At 33.7% G+C, this 24,685-nt stretch overlaps 1 protein-coding gene across 1 annotated transcript; it reads right to left on the bottom strand.

The window, feature by feature from the left end:
• Positions 1-1,779: 1,779 nt before the first annotated feature.
• On the bottom strand, positions 1,780-23,666 carry LOC128246579 (cytidine deaminase-like). The gene is made up of 4 exons (XM_052964841.1): positions 23,432-23,666; positions 19,311-19,427; positions 2,720-2,889; positions 1,780-2,263 (listed from the first exon to the last, which is right to left on the bottom strand). The coding sequence occupies exons 1-4, from the start codon at positions 23,439-23,441 to the stop codon at positions 2,132-2,134; spliced, it is 429 nt and encodes a 142-aa protein (XP_052820801.1). The 5' UTR covers positions 23,442-23,666; the 3' UTR covers positions 1,780-2,131.
• Between the last annotated feature and the right edge of the window lie 1,019 nt (positions 23,667-24,685).

Below are 24,685 nucleotides of genomic sequence, written 5' to 3'. Positions count from 1 at the left end.
TCAACTTCATGTATCCAACGTGATTCAGAATGTTAACAATTATATTTAAAGCAATCTGATACTGTACAACAATTTGGTGCTTTTTTTACTTTACTTGGAATGCACATTGATTTTTATAATAAACATCCAAAAACAGTCTGGAAATCAGGACAAATTCAACTCTTTACTATAAACTCGCAGTACATAATCAATACAGTATCAACAACAGTCACTGTACACTCGCGCTAGTGTCCAAATGCTTCGATCTTTATCTAAACCATGCATCAAACAGAGTAACAAGTAGCGGATGCGCCTGCCAATCGATTATTGGAAACACCAGACAAAGAGACAACAAAGACATCTACTGTGTACATATCCAACACTACATTAATCTTATGAAAAGTTTGAACAATGACAGAATAAAAAATATAGCATTCTTTGTAAATGTAATAATAAAACAAAACGAAGAAATATTGAATAATGACTTTCACTAAGAAAACTCAACTCTATAGAATTTATGTTTTGTATTGTATATGTTGTATTATGGGCCGAAATACTTTCTTAACCAATATAAATTGACTTGACTTGACTTGTAAAAATGAAATGGTCAACATCCGTTGTTGATTATTTCCGGGAAGTGTTTTGTTGAGATATTGTGCCATTTTTTGTCAGACGTATATGCATTTTCATGTATAATTTTGAATATTTTTTCACAATTTGTACACATCACCTTAAAAATGGAGTCGTTTCTGGAAACTGGAGTATGTAAATAGTTATTCAACTGTCAGAATAAAGACACATACACAAAATACACGAGACTCAAAGATGTTGATGAACTGACAAACAAAATCTATAACATATTTTAAAAAAAAAATCATTTATTTGTATTGTAACTGGACTCAACTTTCTTCTAGCGATCATAGATTGAAATAAACACATGATATTTAAGTCAGCGGTATAACATTTGGTCTGCTTAGTCCAAGTTGACCGCTGAAACGACACATCGGGATTGGTTTAATACAACATCCGTTTCAGGATGTGTATATCACGTGATAAATTGCGTCATAAATGCTACGTCGGGGGTCATATTTTGCTTCGAATGAAGACTTTAAATAAAGAAAACTTCCCTATTTCGTCGCAATTTTAAATGCGCCGCTGACGGAGCCCCGCCTTTGGTCTTTACCAGAGTTTGATTGAGAGTGTAGTTTCTTTAAACACTTCGACAAACCGTTTCACAATACGGCCGTCTGACGCAGCACTGTCAAAACATTATTTTGGAAACAGGTTTGTCGAAGTGTTTTATGAAACTAATCACCTTATCAAACTACGGTAATAAAACGAAGGCGTGGCTCTTTAAGCGGCTTAGACTGCCCTTTGTTTCATTTAAAATGGTGTAGTAAAACAAAAGTTATCTTTGATTTAAGTTTTCATTTTAAGCAAAATGTTGCCTTCTGACGCAGCATATATGACGTAATTTATCACGTGGTATACACACACTGCGTTTTAGACGTCATCCATTTGGAATGGCATACTGGCGAAAGAACATGCATGTACCCTGTAGATGTTTTCAAAGATTCACTTGATTGAAGAAAAACATGAATTGAATTCCACACATTAAACACAATAAATATATTTTTTGGTTCTGACAGAAGTCAGTGAGATATAATAAATAAACAAGTTTCCAAACATTAAACATACACGAGAACTCTCAAACTATTACCCAATCAGCTACATACATAGTACTAGTATATCTTAACTAACATAAAAAGCATGCTAATGGGCGTCAAGAGAATATATTCATCATTTTGATACTTTTTATTACGTTTTCTTGTTACAATTACTTCGTATAAATACAAATGCTTTCTTCAACCTTTTACTGACTTCACCATTATTTTCACCACTAGATGTTCCAATCCCCAACGCAGTAATCTCTCTTGAGAAGCACAGCAGATCTTTTCCACCACATACGAAAGCTATGTAAGTTTGTTTTGAGAATAACATATTAGCATTAGGCTGTTTTCAAAGTTAAAAAAAATCAAATGCAAGAAAATGGATTTATATAAGAAAAAATGACACGATCATCACGTAATATGGTGACGGCAGTTTTACTGAACAGCATAGTGAAGTAACTACTGTGTCGAGTTTATCGACTTCAGGCAAGTTTGCTGACTTTCTCTTCTTCTAGAGATTCCGAGACAACACATAGTGGAAGTAACTCTCCGGTTTTCATCGTTTTATACGTCATATCCGGTTTCGTCATAATTACGTCCCAGCTTACACCGAACTGTAAACAAGCCATGAGTTGAAAAAATATCTTTATGGATATGGAAATAAAGTCACACTTTTAAAAAAAATATCGAAGGAGAATCTAGGTGTTAATGCAACGTAACATAAATTTTGAATTAGACAGAATTTGACCTGATATAGCTATCAGTGTCGTAAAAAGAAGGTACAAATAACATCATTTTTCGTATTAATAAAAACGTTTTATCATATTGAAATGAAATAAATGTGTACGTCTTCTTAACTCTTCTTAACTCTCGCGTTATTTAATGATGTTCAGATAACATTCAACTGGGACAGCTCTAACATATTGTATGTTACATTATTAATTTGTTTAAAACTACAAAAATAAACATTTATATAACTACACAAATATACATGTATAAAACTACACAAATATACATGTATATAACTACACAATTATACTTAAACAATTCATTTATTGTAGTGCACTTACCTCGACAAGGAACTGTCTACATGCACCGCAGGGTGATATAGTTTTGTTGGCAAGATCACTCGCTATGGCGATGGCCTTGAACTTCCGGTGACCTTCAGATACGGCCTTGACCAGAGCGGTCCTCTCCGCACAGATTGTGAGTCCATAGGAGACATTCTCCACGTTGCATCCTGAATTGGGATCAGTCAAGTATGAACACCTGTTTGCCATTTCAAAAACAAACTGGGGTTCGTTTGGTTCTTCTCAGATATCAACTCATCATTGAAGAAACTATTTATAATGACTTCCCGAAGTCAAATGATTTTTAAAAGAAAGGCTCGTTCGCTTCACCCACTCTGCCCACTCTGCCCATTCTTAATCATTAAAATGATACTTCATGTCATCTAACTTTTACATAAAAGCAAATTAATAATATATTTAACCATTAATCTAGGGCCCGATAAGGTATTCGAAGAGCCGTCTATCGAGCCATTTGTTAAAACATTGAATTATGATTCCTGGTGACCCTATTTTATTTTGATTGCAGTTAAAACTGGGTTGCCAGCTAAATCCGAATATTTTGTAATCAAAACTACATATTAGCTTATATTAATGCATTTAGTTTTCTTTATTTCAGCTGCAATCGGACGTTAAATGACATGTTATGCATTTTTCCAAGACCAACGTACCTCGTTTTAAGTACTACACACTTTCTCTATATATACAACCCTGACAATTAATATCAAAACATAACCTGTGCCACAGTCACCTAGAGTTATCAGATACACAAAGTCATTGTAAAGAAAAAAAGTTGTAACCCCAAATCATTGGAAAGGAACAATAGTATTACCCAAAGTCGTTGTACAGAAATAAAATACGACACAGATTGATTCAATCGATGTCCTGAAAAGAGCTCAGCTTCATGGATTTTTAGAAAGAAGTTAACACTTACACACGTGAATAATTACCTACAAATACCGTCACAACTAAACATGATAACATGTTCATACCCCGTACCTTAATTTTTAATGTGTAATGTCGGTTATCAGAATAGAAATGTTTTAAGTATCAACATTGCAACATAATAATCAAAGACCTTGGCGCTGTTTCATTAAGTGATTGTAGTCGTAAATCTTGCGCTGCTTTAGGGTGTTCAGGAATGCAAGAAAAGTTACGGGAGGAGTCTAAACGAAAAACTTTTTTAATATGATTATTTTACTGAAACGCAGTTTACGCCCAAAACGGGGATACGCCTTAAAATTTACGATCTAAAAGCTGCACTCTCACAGATTGTCCGTTTAGAAATTGTTAGATTTTCTTGGGGGAGTACCCCCCCCCCCCCCACCAACAATTTAAACCAAATAAATTTCGGTTCTGATGGAGGGGCGCACGTCAAAAGGTTACACCCCTAAGTTACATCATCTCTAGCCCGCCCCTGAATTGTTATACTTCCGAGTTCTCATTTGTAGTTAAGAAAGTGGTTGCGAAACACCACCTGTACGTGTACGTGCAGGCTACTTTTTATGCACTACGTCAAACAGATATGCGTACATTGTAATAGTTGAGAATAATATGAACAACATTTAAAAGCGGTAGAAAAAAGTTACGTTTCTTATAATTAAAATTAGTTTTGGTGATCGTAACCACTATGTAATTGGTAAAGATACGCAATCCCGCGTAGGAGTACAAACAGTGTGGCGAAATGAAACAAAAAAGTAGATTAAGTAGATTCATCATGAATAGGAAGTTATTTAAACCACAAACCATTAAGTTTCAAAATTTACAAAGATGGAAAGAAAGTAGCCAATGGTCTGATATGGTATAAGCATGGTTTGATCCACTGTCATGTGTAAATAAAAAAGATGAATACATGCTACATTGAGTAGTCACTTCCGAATTGGTGTAATTTGCACTGTAACAAAAATAGAAAACATGTACACACCAGAATGAACTTTGGTGACATTATTTACTTAGTTGTGAGTTTATCTTGTTTGAATGTTGATGCAATAAAACTCTCTTGATTGCACAAAATGAAACTTGTTTTATTCTATACAGTAAAGTAAACACTTGAAAATTGCACAATGTGTGTCTTAAAATACGTACAGGAAAATATAGTAAATTACAACGATCATTCGCATTGAAGTAATAATTTATCAAGCTTAAAGTGAGCCTTAAAATTTGCTACGCAGACAGTAGTTCAACATACCTAAGAAAGATTGAAAATGATATTGATCAAGTTAATTGTTAATTTTCGTTTCATTACATTACTTTTTTTTCACAAAACATATATTTATTGGCACCACTCTTAGGAATCTGAATTATCCATGCAATGGTACACTGGGAATCATTGCGGCTATACCGCTTTTGTATTGACTACATGGAATTTGTGCAGGCTGAAAACGCCACTGCACGCATCTCAGTAGGTCTCAGTACGAGGCCAAGTAGCTCTCCAACTCAAGAAGGAAAATCTAAATACGTTAAGGTTGATCTTGTTTAAATTTTCATCGGCAGTGTTTTTCATAAATAAATATGGAATGATCTGCTTTTATTTGTTTTCAAATTTAACGTACTAGTTATGCACAATAAAAATGAATACATCACTCCACGCCTATATCAAAAGCCGAACAATTTTGGACAAATGAATTGTGAATCCGCCCGAAAAAGAGTTTGCAAATGTTCATTGTCGAGACATTCACCGTTCAAACGTTATTAGTGTAATGATGTGCGAATTTTAAACAATTCGACTAATTTAACTGTTTTTGTTGCTAAAATGACATGTACATGACCGATTTTGGAGTTTCCAAAATATTATTTGCGAACGACTACAGTGACGTCAGTTTTATCATGTACCATTTTCTGACACCGGTCGAATAAAACAGCAGCTATGTTGGATTTTACGAAGAACGAAACAAAACAAAGTAGCATTTAGCATGAAGTTTTATAATCCAGTGAAGTTATTCAGCAAAAGCAGATATTGAGTGATGGAATGATTTACTAACCGTGAGTAACATGGAATAAATGACACGAACTATTTCATGCAATTCAATTTTGTGGCATGTCATTGCAGCATTGAAAGTGGAACTCAAACGGAATTGAAATAGAATTGAATTAAAATATGCACATACTTATGCATACGGTTTCTTCTTCAATGAAGCCAAATGTATGAATATGTGCACGTAAAAAGATCAACACATGAAGGTGATGCAGGCATCTATAGATCAAGGTAATTAAACATTATGATTTAGTATCATTATCATGGTAAGTACAAATTACTACAAACAGTATATGGTTTCATAGCTGAGTGCGCTGATGCGAGCTGCATCAATAGAAATAACGATAAAAAACTAATAGTTCGTGTGTAGTACTAGTAATACACCAGTCAATTGTAACCACGACCCCCAGGTCCGGGGGGAAAGCGGGGGGAAATGGGCCGTGTTTTTACCTTTCATGTGGCCCCACAGGGCAGAGTGGGTGCGGTGATTTTGTTTTCATGCCAAAAACAGCGTGGAATGGGCCTAACCTAGGATGTCCCAGGGGTGCAGGGGCATTTGGCGGGAATTTTACCAGCAGTGTGTCCCCGCAGGGCGGGGATTTTACCCGGTATTGGCTGGACCGAAAGTCAAAGTCCTCGCTATTCCCCGGATGTGGGAGGGGGCCCTGGTTACAATTGCCTGGTGCCAGGGACTATACAGTTATACATACTAAGATGTAACTTAATTCACTTCAAGTAGGTAATGTCAGCACTGGGATCAAAAAATCTTTATAACTCCCTGATCAGCAGCAGAATTAGTCATTAACACTTGACCAAATGGTAATAATTAGTTGATCATCCAGTCTAGCTTTCGCAGAGGCTAGTCCAAATAAGTGTATGTCGGCAGATGTTTTTACGATGTTTGATATCTTAAATCCTGGATTAGAAGAATCTCGTATAACACATCTAATATTTTAGACTAATGAAGAGGCTTGCTTGTAGCTATAATACCTGGTAGTGTTCTGATTTTGTACATCAAAGTTTGGCGAAATAATATCGTCAAAGGAATCAAAAGCACAAAATAATGGTCAAAAACTCATTTGCCATTTTTCAAAAGTTGAATAAAAGACCATAATAATTTTATTTCATTTCCAACCTTATCAAGCATTCACTGATTAGTTTGACTATTTTTACATTGATTGCGAAATTGTTTTAATTTATCAGTTTATATAACTTTTTTCACAACAGCCCATTCCACAATTGTTCGGCAACACGTCAGGACTTTCGGTATTTCAAGTCATGTGACGAATAATTAAATGACTGCGCTCGCAAATCAAATGACGAAAGAATTTCTGCTAGTCAAGAAACAGGAAATGTATTTTATCAAAATAACATACCATCAGTTTAAATCAGGTTATTACCATATATGTCAAGCAGGATGCGTGTCTTTTTGAGAACTCTGCGCGCTAAAAAAGAACATTTTTCACCAATCAACAACTTTTCAACACTCAAAATTCAAATCATAAACATGAAATAGCGATTAGTATTCGTTGCAGCGAAGCTGTTAAATATACATACCCTGCTGTGTGAAATAATGAGGTCGTCCACCGAAAACATTTATGAATACAGAACTTTCTAAGGCACCCGTCAGATGTATACAATAGGATTTTTTTATTATAAATGCATGACGTTAGTAGGTGCTCTAAAAGGGCGGCCGCAGGTAAGATTTCATCCGGTTTAATTTGCATTCTTTGGTGTTTAGGGTTTAGTTCATCATTGTTCATGCCGAAGAATTGAAAGTAGACCACAGAAACGAACCCCAGCGTTTTTTAAAGACATGCACATTTAATAGGACATTAATGTTATGAAAACATTATGATTTAAGATGTAAGTGTACACAGATCCGCATAAAATCCGATGAATAAGTGTGCAAAGCGCTAATAAGTGGTAATAAGGGCACAATCCAATATAGGGATAAACTACAAATATTCTACGTCTGTTTCAAATTTCGCAAACAATTCAAACTTAATTAGTAGCTGCCAGGTTGAATCATTGCAAAAACAAACCTGAAATATTTAGTGTAGGAATAAGCTGTGAAGGCCTTTTACTTTGAAAATGTGCTGACCAAATTCGCCATCGTTCAAATTTTGCACTTCTTTTTTTAACAATCGACCCCGCAACAACCATCTTTACATGGATGTCCACTCTAATCTGCTTGAAATTGATTTTTGCAACCCTTTAACCAAGCAATTTGTAGGCATGTTCTTTGATACTAATGTCTGTGGATTTCCATACAGGTCCGTAAAATTTGGGTGAAATGGACTATGGTTGTAAAATTAATACTAAATCACTCTCATTCGCACGATAGTATGCGAAGGAGTTTTCTTGTGTTGTGGAGAAAACTGTAGACAACTCACTTGTCCCGCTCGAAGACCACCAACCAATGCAGCCTCATGTAGTGGTCCTTCGCCAAGATTGTACAAAAATTGGCCTGTGGTCAAAAGAGGCCCTGTCCAAGCGGTCCCTGGTTTCCTTTTTACTTAATTAGTAAGAACTTTTTCTAAAACACAAGGCAAAGACGTTTAATAATTTGTATGTATCCTCATGAAGTGGCTGTTAACTAAAATAGTTCAAATTATGTTCATGTGGTCAAAGTGTGCCTTGCCTTGGGGGTCCTAGGATGGTTCTCTTTACCCAGTGGGTTTAAATTATGTTCTTGGGGTCCAAACTGGCCCTGCCCCTGTGCTACCAGGTTTTCTATATTCTTATATAGTCTTATTCTAAAAATATTTTCTTATTTAAACTACATTTCCCAGACCAGTCTAGTGTAGTGGCTGTTACCAAAATTGCTGACCAGTAATATACTGAACTTTGAAATGACTTATGTAGAGAAATGACTGAATATGTTTTATAAATATCGGCCCAGGGATCCCAAGTTTTCTATATACTTATACAGTTATATCTCATATAAAACTGCAAGGCCAAGACCTTTGATAATCGGTATGTAGCCTCATGTAGTGCTAAGTAACTAACTACATCTGTAGCAACCAATGACTTTCCAAGCAACCAGTGACTTCCTTAGCTGTTAATGACTTCCATATCAACAACTAACTTAAATCAAAGTGCTGCAAGCACTGATGGACTAGGGCTTCATTTAAGGGAATGTTGGCAACCATGTTCTAAGCATTGAACATCACAAGGGGTCACTGTTTAATGGGCTAGCTTTAAATTTAGACTAAAACTGCTTGCAAGCTGCAAAGGAAATTTGAAAAATCTAGTGGGGTGGGGGTGGGGGGGGGGCTAAAGCGTTAAATCAGATAAAGTCATAGTTCTTATGAATTTCTCAAAGTCAGATTTATACAAATTAATTTACGTGGTTGGCACACATACTTCTTTAATTTGATCAAATCCTTTTATATCAAAGGTCTGTTATTTGCAGTTTCATAGAAGATTTTCAATGATGTAATTATATACTATATAGAAAACCTGTCACCTCTTTTTCAGGGGAGCTTTAAACCACAGGGCCATACTTTGAACAATCTTTGTAAAAGACATCTACATTGTACACCTATGTCAGACTGCATACACAATGTTATTAGGAAGTAGTGTTTATTTAAAAAGTGAAGAATTATTTTCTCCCTCTTAATTTGTGCTTGGTATTCAATTCATATAACATGTTACCATGATAACTTAGTGTTGTTGATAAATATTAGGCACTGCCTTCTGTCTAATGCTATTCATATTACTGCTGCAGACTTTTGTACATAGCAAAGCAAGTTGAGTAGACTAAGATGAGATGAATATCGTTTTTAAAGTATGAAATATTGAAATGTCTTTTAAACACTTTGACCATCAAATTTCATAACATGGTGTCAGCAGTTCATCACACTGCTAGTGAGAATGGAATACCAAACATGGTGTTATTCTTTATTATATTCCCATCATCAATCCACATGCAATACATATTACAAAATACTTTAACCCATATTTCACTCCAGTGCAATACGGCCATATACCACTCTTGTGACGTCACGTCATAACAAGTATGTTGCGCAATATTAAATTGACGTCATTAAACCAATGAGTGCATCCTTAAAATGAAATTTATTACGCAAAGATGTGGCTTCTAAGTGATCTAATCAGTAATGTATATAATAACAGGGTTATTAGTACTGCGTTTTGATCCGGAAATGGCGGAATGTCATATTTGATTCTGGTAGTTTTTTGTAGATTTTGATTTTACTCGGCTTGTGCCTTGTGAAATTCGAATCTGCAAAAATCTACTTGAGTCGAATACAACCTCCTGGATCAAAACGCAGTACTTATAAGCTATAACCCTATTATGTACAAAACATGTTACCCTGTGGACAGAGCATCTTTAACCCACAGGGCCATTGTAACTTTGAACAATCATTGTAAAAGACAACTACATACAAGATGCTTAAGGAAGTAGTTTGGAAAAATTAAGAATTATTTTCTCAATCTTAATTTGTATGCATTAGATAACTCAATAAATGCAGCAGTTGGCCATTCTTGTATTGTCCTCTGTCACTGTCCTGATAGCTCCCTATCTCAATAGATGCAAAAGGTTGTAGGTTCATGATTCTCCTGGTCCAATATGTCATACAGAAAGAAGATGTTGAATGTAGAATCAAGAAGCTTTCTTTTCAGGCACTCCAAATTGAATAGTACTGTAACATTTGGAGTGCCAAGAATTTGTTGGATTTCTAGGCAACAGGTATCAGGTGTTGCAGTACATTTGGCAAATACTTTTCACCAGTCCTTGTAAATCTAAAAAAGCTTTCATTTCGCAAAAGTAGTTCATATAACTATATTAAGGTTGCTAAATCAGAGTTTGAATAATTCTGAAAACTAGATGTGCCTTTAATTTCAGCAATTTGAACTCCAACTCATAATGTCAATTAAGCTGGTTAAGCAATACTGCAGTTCCTTGGTGTGGGGATTGCTTTATTTACTTGAATAAACAAACAGTTCTTGCGTTGGAAAGTACAATGTATTAACATGCATTTTTCTTGCCCTGACTCCATCCACGCCTTAAATCTTAGATCAACATGTACTTGGGGCTATGTGTAATATCAATGAGGACTTTAAATTATGTTCAATTTAGTGCCACTTATGATATTTCATTCCACATACAAAAACACTAACATGTTCTTTTAAACCAATATCCTATGTTATGATAAAACCATTGCCAAGTTGGTAATTTGAAAAGACAAGAAATTATATCTGGTCAGGGTTTGACATAGTCTTTCTAGACAGCTGGACTTGTTTTGCAGTTACTTTGAAAATCTTCAAAAGCTGAACTGAACAAGACTGGAGCAAAAAACTCACAATACCAAAAGGGGTTTTAAAGACTTACGAGATCATTCTCACATCACCTATACCATTAGTTCTTATCTACAAACTTAAGTCAACATAATAATTAATGTTTTACATAAATATTGTAATGAATAAAACATATTGCAATAAGTGCCAATAACATAGCAAGCAAGTATGATCACTATAGGCATAAACATGAGATTTCAACATTTTCCTGATAAACAATTAATAATTTTACTTAACAATTTTCTCATTATTTACACAAGCTGAAAAAAATGGTCTCTTTTTGAATACTTCAAATATGTCATGGCTTTCATCATTCAAACTAACATTTCGCTTATTATTTCAATATTCAAAGATTTTGTAAACATTCATAAATGATGGTTAAAATTAACATTCATGCTAATCATGCCTACCAAAAGCACCTGACTGACCAATCAGTATCCAATTATGGCAGGGCTTATTGGTGGTTCATTGAAATCAACCATGACCTCCCACAATCTGCACTGATCAACAGTAGTTAATGAATTGTTTCAATTGTTCTTATTTTCATAAACTTAGAAAACAACTGCAGTGAATAAAATTTATTCCTCATCACTGAGAGAAAGTTTAGAAAAATGAACGAAGCCGAGTTACATTTAGTAGGATATCAAATCCTACAAATGTATTCATCATTTTATATAACCGTATTTAGTAAATGTTAAATTTTTGAAAGTCTAAAAAGTTTCATTTTAATTTTGATGATATTTTGTGATTCATTTAATTTCATCCTTGTTTCATTTAGTGTTCAATCCCAAGCTTTTTTGTTCACATTTAAGTGCAAGAAAAGTCACTTAATTATGATCCGCACCCCGGGGGTCTAAGGTAAGAGCAATTCCCTGATATATTTTGGAGAAGACAAAACCACCGCAATCACCCGGCAATGCGAGGACACTAGTTCTGGCTTCCATAACTTTAATGTTGATATTTATTCTCTTGATGTTTACAACACGTCCAAAAAAGGTAATATATATAATGTGTTCGCTGAAGTTCTTTAGCTACGAGGACACCTGAAAGGTAAAAACACAGCCCTTTTCCCCGGTATATTCCCGAGGGGGCCGTGGTAAGAATTGACTGGTGCATTATAAGAGAGGTAATCAAAATTGAGCAAGCAAGATTGTTTTATCAATGGCGATGGTTTATCACAATGACATGTACTTACACTGAGAGTGGCTCCAAGACTTTTCTATGCACATAGGTAAACTATCATCTTATTCACAGATGCTGTGCACATATTCATACATTTGGCTTCATTTAGAATGAAACTTCATAAATAAGTATGCGCATATTTGATATTTTTTATCTCCATTTTGCAAAATTGAAATCACATGATTTTTTCAAACGAACTTGTATTGCTTGAAAATTTACGTGTCAAATTAAAAATGCTACCCACGGTAAGATGAAAATAAATCCGTTTGATGGTAGAAATTATTCAATGGCGGCTTTATTGATAAATTTCCTCAAAAAAACACTATGAAATTCACATCATCAGCATCCGGAAGTAGTGATAACATACACGTCTGAATCATTCGGCCGCTCTGATCAGAGTAAATTTTGAAGTAGACTGGTACCCTGATTTCCTTTGATTCAAAAATATAAAGTTATACAGATTTTGTACGCGGCATATGGTTTTTAGTTAACATTAATAGTATTTGAACAATAAATACCAAAAATCATGTTGTATTTAAAAAGTGCTAAGTGCCATACGATGATTAGTTAAAAAAAACTTTTTATCGAAAAGAAAATATTACGGAAACAAGCAAATTATGTCGAAAAAAAGAAAAGGGACCGACTACGGAAAACCTGGGAGTAAGACCAACATTCTATAAAAAGGATAACAATACTTTTTTATAACCAACTTTCCTGGTTGTTTTCTACTTAGACCGCACGCTTTATTCGCTTTACGTATGAATTCACAAGACATTTCGAATGCGCGACGGGCACCGCGGTTAGCTGATCAATACTGGTTTCTTTTCGGATAAAAGAGAAAGAGGGTACCAGTCTATCAATACAGAGCATTAAACGGAAAAATTTCGATGCGTACTTTTCCAATATGTTAATATTCTTATTGCATATAATCTGACCGTATGCAAGAACATTAACGTTAACCCGATTAACTCACTCGCTATACGTGTGAATTTCTTGTGCTTCATTAAAAGAACATACAGTTAGCTTGAATTGTTAGGAGAACTATTGTTATTGGATGTTTTCATTGTAATCAGTTCTGGTACTACTGATTATTCAAATTCGCTAACGGCAATCTAATCAAAATACAGCGTATGAATACATTACGTCAGTGAACACCCAGATGCGGCTTGAGAATGCAGATAGCGTGTTTATGGCTATGAACTAGGCCACAAGTGCCCTAGTCCAAAAACTTTCTCAGCAAGCAGATAAATACCAAGCATCAACTTCCTTACATTGTATTCAATATCATTCACAAACTGATCGACAACCACTCACTTCCTGGGCAAGCTAAAACAACCTTAATTACCACTGATTTTTTTGTCATTTTAATTAGGTGAGCGATATAGGGCCATTTTGTCACTCTTGTTTTTGTTATATGATAGTTGATCTGAAGCGACATTTAACATTTTACAATATGAATCAAACTCACCGCGGCATCGAATGTTGAAACTACAACATTTAAATATGTACTAATGGCGACATTGTAAATTTGGTATTATGTTCTTTTCTAAAGATGCTTTAATAATTTTTGACAAAATTTCCTTAACAAATACAGTCGAAACTCATTGGCTCGAAATTGTTTGGCTTGATTTCCTTATTGGCTCAACTGAATGTTAAGGACTGATTTCTTTTAATTGAAGCTAAGCATTCCCGCTTCGCTCGAATTCCCCAATGCTCGAGGAACTTTCACCAGTCCCTGGGAGCTCGAGCCAACGGGGTTCGACTGAATGTTTAATATTTTGACATTTTCATTTCCCTATTATTATTATTATTATTAAATCTACGAACTTGATTATCGCTGGCATACATTTAAGGTTGTTTTCGATGGCTGAAATGCTCCGATTGAGGGAAAGGGATTTATACGCGAATCAGCAAACCCACATGCAGAAGTTTAAAGCTGCAATCTCAAATATTGACAGTGTTTGCATTTATTTTATTTTTTCGTCTCAGAACCACCTGACTTCTGCACAAAACTGATTTTAATTGTTTGGAAAACTGCCACATTTTTATTAATAACAGAACAGAACAGAACAGATATTTTATTAAGACTTGTACAAAGTACATCATCTTCTTAACCACATATGAATAATAAATAAACAAACACATGGTATGACATAGGTTATACATTATATGAAATAGAATCATAAATACATTCAAAACAAAATATTCAAATCAGGTGAGGATGAACAAAACTATTATAATTATAAGTCAATATTTAAAGTTGATCTTCTAATACTCAGAGCTTGTTTGACAAATAAGGATAGTTTTATAAGTTCTCGTTTATTTCTTGTGTTTAACAGTTCGATGAACTTAAAAACAGACGGACGTAAATAATAATACCGTTTTATGTATTTCTTTCTTATAGTTTCAAAACGTGTACACATACATATAAAATGAAATTCGTCTTCTATATCTCTTGAGTTACAGCATAAACAATATCTTTCTTTACGTTCTATACGATTACGATTATTCTACCCGTTTGAATCCTTAACGGGTGTGCAGAAAGTCTAAGTCTGCAGAAAAATAGTCGTAAGCTTTTAGGTAATAAATCCAAATAATCTTCATACACAAAAGTAGTCTAAAAATTCCTTATACAAAAATAAAACTGGGCTATCAAGGGATCTATACCATTATTGTTTAAAACAATTATTCTTGTTTTAAATTCAGTTAGAAAGTACTTTTCATTTATCATATTAGGATTATTGAATACGTATGCAAAACCATACTGGCTCAAAAGCTTTTTAACATTTGATACCCAGTTAATTTTTCTATTATTACAGTCAGATAATGCATACTTATATACACTACTTATTATAATGTTAAAATTTCGGAAGAATAATTCAAAACGGGGGCAACAAAAGCATCAAATAGTTGACAAAAAATCTTTGGTTTCAGGTCATACTCCTTACATTTACACAATAACACATTTAATGCTTTTAAAGCTTTGCCAGTTAAATGTTCCTGGTTTAAAGCATAATTTCCAGTGTAATTAAAAACAGTTCCTAAATAATTAAAATCATTCACGATGTCAATAGGCTGGCCATTGTAGGTCCAATTTTCTGTTGGCAATAGCCCTCCCCTTTTACGAAAGACCATAATTTTGGTGTTAAGTGTATTTAGTGATAAACCCCAATTATTACAATATTCTGAAAGTCTATCCAAATGTTGTTGAATTTCAACTGGTGTTTCACCTACAATAGCCATGTCGTCAGCAAATAATAATAGAATAAGTACAACATCGTCAATACGTAAGCCTGAGTCTAGATTATTTTGTAAATATAACTCTAGGTCTTCAACAAAAAGAGAAAATAACAAAGGGGACATAACTTCCCCTTGACGGAGGCCTACTGCATAGTCAAAGTAATCGGAATATGTAGAACAAGATTTAACACAAGATTTGACTTTTTGGTACATATCTCTAATTATTCGAAGTAATTTGCCTTGTATACCGCATTTATATAATTTCAGCCATAACGCATTTCTATAAATAGAATCAAAACATTTCATCATATCGACGTATACAACATAAAGCCGCTTATTGTCATTTAAATATTTTTGTACCAATGACATTAGAATAAATATAGCATCGATGGTGGATCGCCCTTTCCGAAATCCGAACTGAGCGTCCGAAATAATGTTATGTTCATTACAGAATATCTCAATTCGTTTATTTAGCACAGTAGTAAAAAGCTTAGACATACAACTAAGGAGAGTAATTCCCCTATAATTATTAACATCGTCTACATTTCCTTTTTTGTGTAACGGTATAACAACTCCTTCCATCCCCTTATCGGGGAAATATCCAGTATTTAAAATACCGTTAAAAATATCACACAAATGCGATGACAAAATATCAAAAGACTTTATAAAATATTCATTCATCAATAAATCAGTACCTAGCGATTTATTACACTTCAGTGCTTTAACAGCAATATGAATTTCATTGACAGTGATAGCCTGGTGCAATTCAGGAAATGAATCATTGATTAAATTAAAATCATTTGTGCTACCAAAATTTTCTGACTCCTCATTGAAACATTCAAAAACACTACTACCTAACGCTGAAAAATATTCTTTAAAAGTTTCATTTGATAAGCTATTATTCGTTTGCTTGGAATTAGATTTAAAATATTTCCAAAAATCCCTCGGTTTATGTTTCTTAAGTTGTTCTATTTCTTGGATTTTTAATCTGAATGCAGCATTCTTCTTCTTTTTAACAATACTTTTATACACATGCTTACATTCTACTAATAACAATCTATTTTCAAGTGATTTATCGGTATTAAATACACGTAATGACTGTAAGTATGCGCTTCAATACATTCAGCGTCAAACCTGTCATTCTTTTTTACACAAGCATTCGAAAAGAAATAAGGTTTATTACTATAATGATAACGTTTTGAGAATAAAGGATCCGCAACAGATCGTATAAGATTCGAAAAATCATTAACAGCATCGTTTACAGATTGTCTAGTGCTATCAATATTATTAATAATAGTATTGAATTGTGGCAGACAGCCAATAATTCCTGAGCGAAACTGTTCTCTATATTCGTTGTTCCATTTGTACTTTATCTCTGATCTTTCTTGATCTTCTTGAGTAATATAATTACATAACAGTTTAAAATGCAAAGGTGAGTGGTCACTCCATTGATTGAATGGACAAATAGTGAAGTCGTAGAGTAGGCAACTCAAATAATTATACATACTTTTCAAATAATGGTTGTTCCGTTATAGATTATCTATTGATGCATGAGTGAAACTTTTCAATGATTGGCGCATTAACAATGCGTATTGATGACGATTTACATAAATCTAATAACTTGATTCCGTGACTATTATTTACAATGTCGACAGAGGCCCGCACAGGGGTACTGTCTGGTTCATAATCTAAATCGTTAAATGAAATGTTAACATTATCATGTATAATAAAATCATGTTTTTTACCAGTTCTACTATTTAAATCGCCAGTAATAGCTACACAGCCTAAATCACTGTACTCAGATATATCGTTTTCAAGCGTGTCAAATAAATCAACATTGTTAAAAGCATTATAAGCTGGCGATTCTTCACCCCATAGGTATACACCACATAAATAAATATCTTCTTTGGTCTTAAAAAATGAATGATCTAGCTTTAACCAAATAATTGTATCATGACGATTTCTAATAATTTCAATTCCATCTTTTAAGTGATCCTTATAATACAATACAATACCTCCACTACACCTACGAGCATTTCGATGTTGGAACTTGCGATAAAAATTCAGTGAAATATAACCATTTAAAGAAACATTGCTAAGATAATTAGTCCATGATTCATATAAGAAACATATATCAGAATTAGAAACAATATTTACAAAATAAAGTGATTGCTGTTTCTCCTGAGTAAGGCCGTGCACATTCCATGAGAGGATATTGAGCTCACCCTCGGCGTGCCCCTAGTCCCTGACTGGCCGACCGTCCACATAGAGGGTGTCGTAAACAATGCACGCCTTCTTTCCGCCGTCCCTGGCCTCTTTCACCCTCTTCACCAGCCCCCTCCTCTTGTCCGTCACCTCCTTCGGGAATTGCTCGAACATGTGGAAATTCATCCCTTTTAAATGCTTCCACTCTCTACGTACACTTTCGCGTTCTTGGAAGAACGTGAATTTGGCCACAATGTTTCGAACTTTGCCCCTGATTTGCTGGCCCGGTGTCCTGTGTACACGCTCAAACCGGATGTTGTCCGCCGTCTCCTTGGCAATCTTCAAGGCGTCCTGCAGGTGTTGTCGTAGTTTCCTCTCGGTGACATCGGCTGTCTCGTTTCCGTTATTGTTGTCCTAGGGGATGTTAGTAAATACGATGTTATTGCGCATAGACTGCGACTTTATGTATGTGAGATCGTCGCGCAACTCCTCCCTCTGCTTCTCCAGGACCGCCACCCTGCTGGAGACAAAGCCCGTCCCCATGTCTGCTGAATCAACGCGATCCTCCAGTCTTGACACTCGGTCCTTTGTTTTCTTCGCTCGATCGTCGAGGGCCAACCATATTTTCTTCAATTCTTTATCAAAGTCCGACAAAAAAAATTCTTACACTTCCATAGTTCCCAGTTTCTTTTCCACCTCTGCCAACTTCGCACTCATGGCCTTCATGCAATCCATGAGGTCCCTGTTGGTTGGCTCACGGCCGCCCTCCGCCATTTTGATCCCGCTAGTAACAGCCTCCTCTTCCGTATCGTCACTTATAAACACACTACTATCACAGTTCTTGTCCAAAGCACCATTTTCTGCATATAAAACAGCACTTGCCTGGCTTAATATGTCACTCACATTATGGTCAAAATCCTCTGATGGGCCTCTTTGTTTACAGATTTTACTCCTGTTTAAATCACTGTTATTTCCACTGCTATTCCGATCCTTTCTTTTATTGTTTTTACTTTTAGTCATGATATACGATATCCCATAACATATCTCGTATTCTATACACTTTTTTATGTTAATAGTATCCGTTTATTCACTAAAAATATCAAGTTTTACTATTTTTTCACCCCTGATTTAAAATCAAGTCCACTCCCGCGTAAGTTTAAACGATCATTAACGCTTTTAGCCATAAATAATAAATTTTCGAAAAGATATATGAAAAACTGCGATCTGTAAGCAGTCTTATATCACTGTTTTCCAGACATCTGCAAAACAATTGGCTTATTCCAAGACTTATTCCAAGACTAAAAATAATATAAAAAGTGTTCAAATCTGTGAGAGTGCAGCTTTAAAGTGAAATTTCGTAAATGACTTTTTAACTCAAATGGACCTTGTACATGTTCATGTTGCTACAGGTTTACATACACGTGCATGTCCTGTTTTGATAACCTATGTTATGTATAAGAAATACCATATATATCATCACACCTAAAACGTTCGGTAAATGAAAATGTAAGACTCATATATGGCTTACCTCAATTTTACGATGGATGGTAATTCTAATACCTACTTCCATATAATGTAATCTGCAACAAACAACCATGCGATTTTAACATTATGTGTCATACCAGACTTTACTGACCTTACGAAGTGTCACAATTAGTAGTATGTAACCTGTATATATTCTTCCATCTTGGCATAGAAGAGCCGCCCCAACCCTGAACTTGCTGTACGGGCTGTAAGATTGTTCCTTGGCCTCCTGACATCTTCTGACAAGGTCGTCTACTTGCTCTAGAATAAAGTTTGATAGGCGGTCAGAAAATATCTATAAAACATTTGTGGAGCATGTCCACGTTGTCTTTGTATTTATCATACATGGGAATACGACTTGCAGCTGTGTTTTCAGGCGTTGTTAATTACTAATGTGTAAGTGTTTATATCGATTTGAGGGTGAACTATGAATCCATTTATTATATATACTTTTATTTCTGGGCACATTCTGCGAAATGGTATTACTTCATTAGCACTTTGCCTTAAAGATGCAATCTTACTCCCAAATTACCAAATTAGATGTACCACAATTAATAAAGGCTACATAAAATGTTTTTTAAGCAGAAATTGGGTGTTAAAATGACCACTAGTAAAAATGCTTTGTATGGAGAAAGTGGCAGGTTGCCTTTAATAGGTAGCAGATAGATACGCATAATTAAATACTGATTTAAGCTCATAAATTGTTATGATGATAATTGTATTGTGTATGCTATATATGTTAAAATGTTACAAAAATGTGATAACAATGAAATTAACTGGCTATCGAATATTAGAAATATGTTACAACAGACTGGATTTAATGATGTGTGGATGTTAAGAGACTCCGTCATTAATGTAAAATGCTTCATTGCTCAATTTAGATTAAGACTTTAAGACATTTTTATCACCCATTGGAGAGAAACCGTTAGAACTTCAACTGGTTTAACACTATTTCGTGAACTGACGTCGAGCATTGAAATGAGTGATTATTTGATTATATTTGATAACTTTAAACACAGACAAGCTATCTCGAAAATAAGCTTATCCTCACATAAACTAAACATTGAGAGAGGTATATGTTCAGGTGTAGCGAGGCAAAATAAAAAATGTGAACTTTGTAATTTAAATGAGGTAGAGAATGAATATCATTTTATGATTGTATGTAATGTATATAGTGACCTAAGTTTGAAATATAGTCCTTCTTATTATATAAATAGGCCTAGCATGTCTAAATTTATTCAACTTCTAAATGTCAGAAATAAACACCAATTGCATAAACTAGCATTGTCTATTATTAAAGCCTTTAAACAAAGAGACACTATTTTTTACTTTACAGCGTTCCGTAGTATAGCTGGAAAGTATTGTCTTTACTGTACGGACGAAAATTGATTCAGTTCTAGCATGCACAGTAGTCTGGACATTTCGGTTTTCTTTAATTTTCAAAATTGATGTTGTTGAAAAATGTATGTCATATCGATAGCCTTACAAATTTTGGGGGGTTTTCTGTTTTTGATAAATACATGTAGTATACTTTTTTTAAGAAAGGATTCCTTAGATATATTAGAATAATATTGATTAGAAGGGTTAATAAGAATAAACGGGTGCAGTTTTCCAGAGCATTTTTACACCATACTATTTGTGTGATTTTTTTTTCTCTGGTTTTTACTCTGGTCTATTGTATAAGAAAGCTTTTATTTGAATATATATGCTTTCAAGATATCAGTGATTTGTGTACAAGAAAATTTGGACTTAACCTACTTTGTCATATTGTCAAGGAGCATGTTTCATGATTTGGATGCAACTGTGAAACTCTCATAAATATATAGATTTATTATCTATACATATTCTGATATTGACAGACATGCTTGCTGAATAAAATGTCCTTAGCATTTGTGCACGCTATCGGCCAAACAGATATATTTGTTGAGTTGTTGATTTAAGTATAGATATTAGGGTGAAGTAAAGTATAAACTGAGTAATGGAAAGACTATCAATATTGTACAGTAGTATATATTTTGTAATACATTTCCTTCTCTATTGTAGTTTGTGACATGTTACGCATAAGGAAGATAATTAGTGCTATAACTTGTGATTGAGTTCTTTTTCATTATTTGTGTATCTATGAATTACTGATATATGTATATGATGATAAGCTGTATATGCTTAAATCAAAATATATTTATCTTTTCTTATCTTAAATAAAATGGTTTGAATTTACCAAAACGGATGAATAAATATCAAGAACAATTGTTCTTATGAAGGATACCGTGATTAATTTGAAAGAAAGGAGCAGAAATTTTTCTACCTTATGAGACGATAGTTGATAACTGTAAATCTTTAAGCACTCACCAATCATTTAATATTCGTGCGTTTTAACGGTTACAATCTTGTTATCAGTAATTAATATTTGCATAAATGCATAATTTGTTAAGAAGTTAAAGGTTTATCACTTTAATTTTATGTTTTTTATACATGTGTATGTATTGATTTTTAATAAAAGTGTCACTTTAACCGAGCGAAGGTGCTTTTTCGAAAAACAAGTTACAAAGGAGATGTTTATATATAACACAATTTTCTGAAAACCAGGCCATATATCTTTACGTTCATTAAATTCATTCTGAGCTTTATCAGAGTTCCTTTATTTTAAAACTTATACAGGTTTCAATAACACAATTGTCTGAAACCAGGCCACATTTGACATTCATTAATTCTGAGCATTATCAGACTTCTGATTAAACTGTAAAAGTGATCGCCTATAAAACTTATTTGGTTTAATTACGTTTTCTTATGTAAAGTAAAGAAATGAGTCATTGCATTTGTTGATAATCATAAATGAACTACAATGCATGTACTGAAAGTATTTCATATGATTTGGCGAATGGAAGATGTGTAACATAAACAATGTCAAAAATGTTTTCAAAGTTACTTTCAATATTGTTATGAATATAAAACTAACCCATTTAAGGTATCAGTCCCCAAATTCTCCAACTTTCTTAAGTCCCTTTCAACGGGGTTAAGCTAAGCTCAATATTTTTGATTTTCTATTTTGTGCTTTCTGTTTACTTCCTTAAAACTTTAAAACAACTGAATTTCTTTATCATAATCACAATAAATCAATGTACATGTATAAAATTCGGTTTTAAGTTTATTTATTGTCTACTTGATATGAGCTAATAAGCCTGTTTAGCTTTAGTAGTTTCGAAAAATTAGGACCCAATTATTTTCAATACGATTTTCGTTATATAATGCAATTAGCAGTAATTTTAAATTGTTTTGCCTGCTGACATCATTTAATGAATGGTATCATTTGAAATGGTATTACTTACTGATAAATAATATGTGAAATAAATGACCGAAAATTCAATGTAGATAATTTTAAGGCATTTTTTTTTATTTTGAGTATTTTTTTTCGGTATTTCAATGTAAAAATGCAATGTTTTTTTATCAGTATAATATTTACATGATTAAACCTTTCATATTATACATCAATAGTATGGAGTCAACAGACATCAGCATTTCACAAAAGGGTACACCTTATCAATTGTGAGAGGGTTATTGGAGAAAATACAACATGATTAGATTAATAAACTATGTCAATACTCTCTTGTAATATATTTTTTTAGTTTATGCTGATTTCTGACTCACTTCTATTGTAGTTGTGTTAGTAGTGGTAGTGTTTGAAATAGAGTTCCTATTAGTTTAAGTATAAGTATTAAGCAGTGGTAATGGAAGTGGCAGCGGCAGTGACAGCGGTGGCATTGGCAGTGTCATTGGTGCTGGTAGATACAGTGCTAGTTGCACTGATAGTGCCAGTGGCAGTGGTAGTCGTAGCTGTAGTTGCAGCGGTAGCACCAGCAGCAGCAGTAGTAGTAGTTTTAATTACAATAGTAGTGGTGGTGGAGAGTGGTAGTAGTTGTGGTTGTGATATCAGACGTAGTACTTGTATTGGATAACGGTGGTGATGGTGTTATTGATGTTGAAGGTGGTGGTGGTTTGTTTCGATGGTTGTGGTGGTGGAGGTGTGTTGTGGTGTTTATGGTTCAGAAAGTAAAAATAATAAGAAATGCACATAAACTAAATTCAAAATATCTGAAATAGATTTTTTAACGTGTACAGCTTATTCCATTTTACATGAAATGAATTTAAATGTATTGAACATATATATATATATATATATATATATATATATATATTAACATTTTTCTGTATTTAATATTTAAACTGGATTGTAGCTTAGGTTTTAATAAATTTTATTATAAACTTACTTTCATCCATGATTAACTCCTTGCTCAAAACAACGGTGTTCTTATATATCGAAAATACCTTAATTTGGAAACTCCAACTTTTATTTCACTGAATTTCACTCATTGATAGCGTCAATATTACTGTCTGTAAGGTTCGTGTTTATATAGCTATTTATAAGTTTATAACTGAAGTGCAATAAACTCAACTTATATTAATATCGACATTTCAATCTTAAGGTATTTACTACCGTAGTGTTAGCTGATGAGTATATTCTCTTCCGGTATGTATTTATTGCAACGTAAACAAGCAAACACAATTAAGACTAGTTTCATTTTGCAATAAGTATTCACAATAAACGGTACGTAGCCACATCATTAGTCACGGATAATTATAAATCGTCGCGATCTTTTTAACTCAACTTCATGTATCCAACGTGCTTCAGAATGTAAACACCCAGCAAACATGACCATATCGGGCCGATGTCGGCTCAATAGCAGCTTATCGGCCAGTTCTTGCCGATATCAGCCCGACATCAGGCCGATATTGGCATAATGACTGAAACTTTTTATGCGTAATAATACTCTATGGTTTAGATTTGAATGTGTATACATTATGACATAAACAGTTTTTCTTTTTTTATGAACAAAAAAGATTTATAAATATTTAATTTCATTATCATTAAATAATAAAACCAATTTAAGTTTACATGGTTATTTTTATTTAATTTTGTAATTAAAAGATTCAGGTTATGTTTATTTGATAACAATCTGGGAAATTATTCAATTTAATATTTACTGCGGTATTTGTGCCATTTCAAAGAGAAGTTTAAAGAAGAATCATATTTTTGGTTTTCTTTCAATGGTAAGTACTGTTTTAATCGTTGTTAAGCGCATGAATATAAGGCATTATTATTTTACTATTCTTGTACTCTTTAGTTTTAATCCCGAAAATAATAAATACTTTTATTTCGAGTGAAATGTTTTTGTGTTGTTTTTTTCTTTTTGGAATTGCCATTCTACGACAATCCGTGTATTTTGTCATAACACATCAACAAATACAAATAGCTGCAACAAAAACAGTCATGCAATGTGCTAGATAGTAAGTAAATATACTTTGCAAGGTGAAGCTTTACCTTATAATTTGATATGTTTAACAAAACCACTCAGAAAACGTAGAGAAATATTCTTATTTCATAAATGTGTTTGAATAACTTTTAGATCATTATATAAATAGTACATAATATTTATCTGTTTTGATCTTCTTTCGCAAATAAA

This window comes from Mya arenaria, chromosome 9 (assembly GCF_026914265.1).
Source record: "Mya arenaria isolate MELC-2E11 chromosome 9, ASM2691426v1".
In the NCBI taxonomy this organism is placed as follows: Eukaryota; Metazoa; Mollusca; class Bivalvia; order Myida; family Myidae; genus Mya; species Mya arenaria.
The sequence above is the reverse complement of the archived record's forward strand: the minus strand, read 5'-3'. Positions and strand labels throughout refer to the sequence as shown.

Bases quoted from the DNA above. Each gene is read 5' to 3' on its own strand.
- LOC128246579 (XM_052964841.1), bottom strand. The intron at 2,890-19,310 runs GTTACATACTAC...ATCCCAATTCAG, and splicing joins AGATGGAAGAATATATACAG to GATGCAACGTGGAGAATGTC. The intron at 2,264-2,719 runs GTAAGTGCACTA...GCTTGTTTACAG, and splicing joins GTAGACAGTTCCTTGTCGAG to TTCGGTGTAAGCTGGGACGT.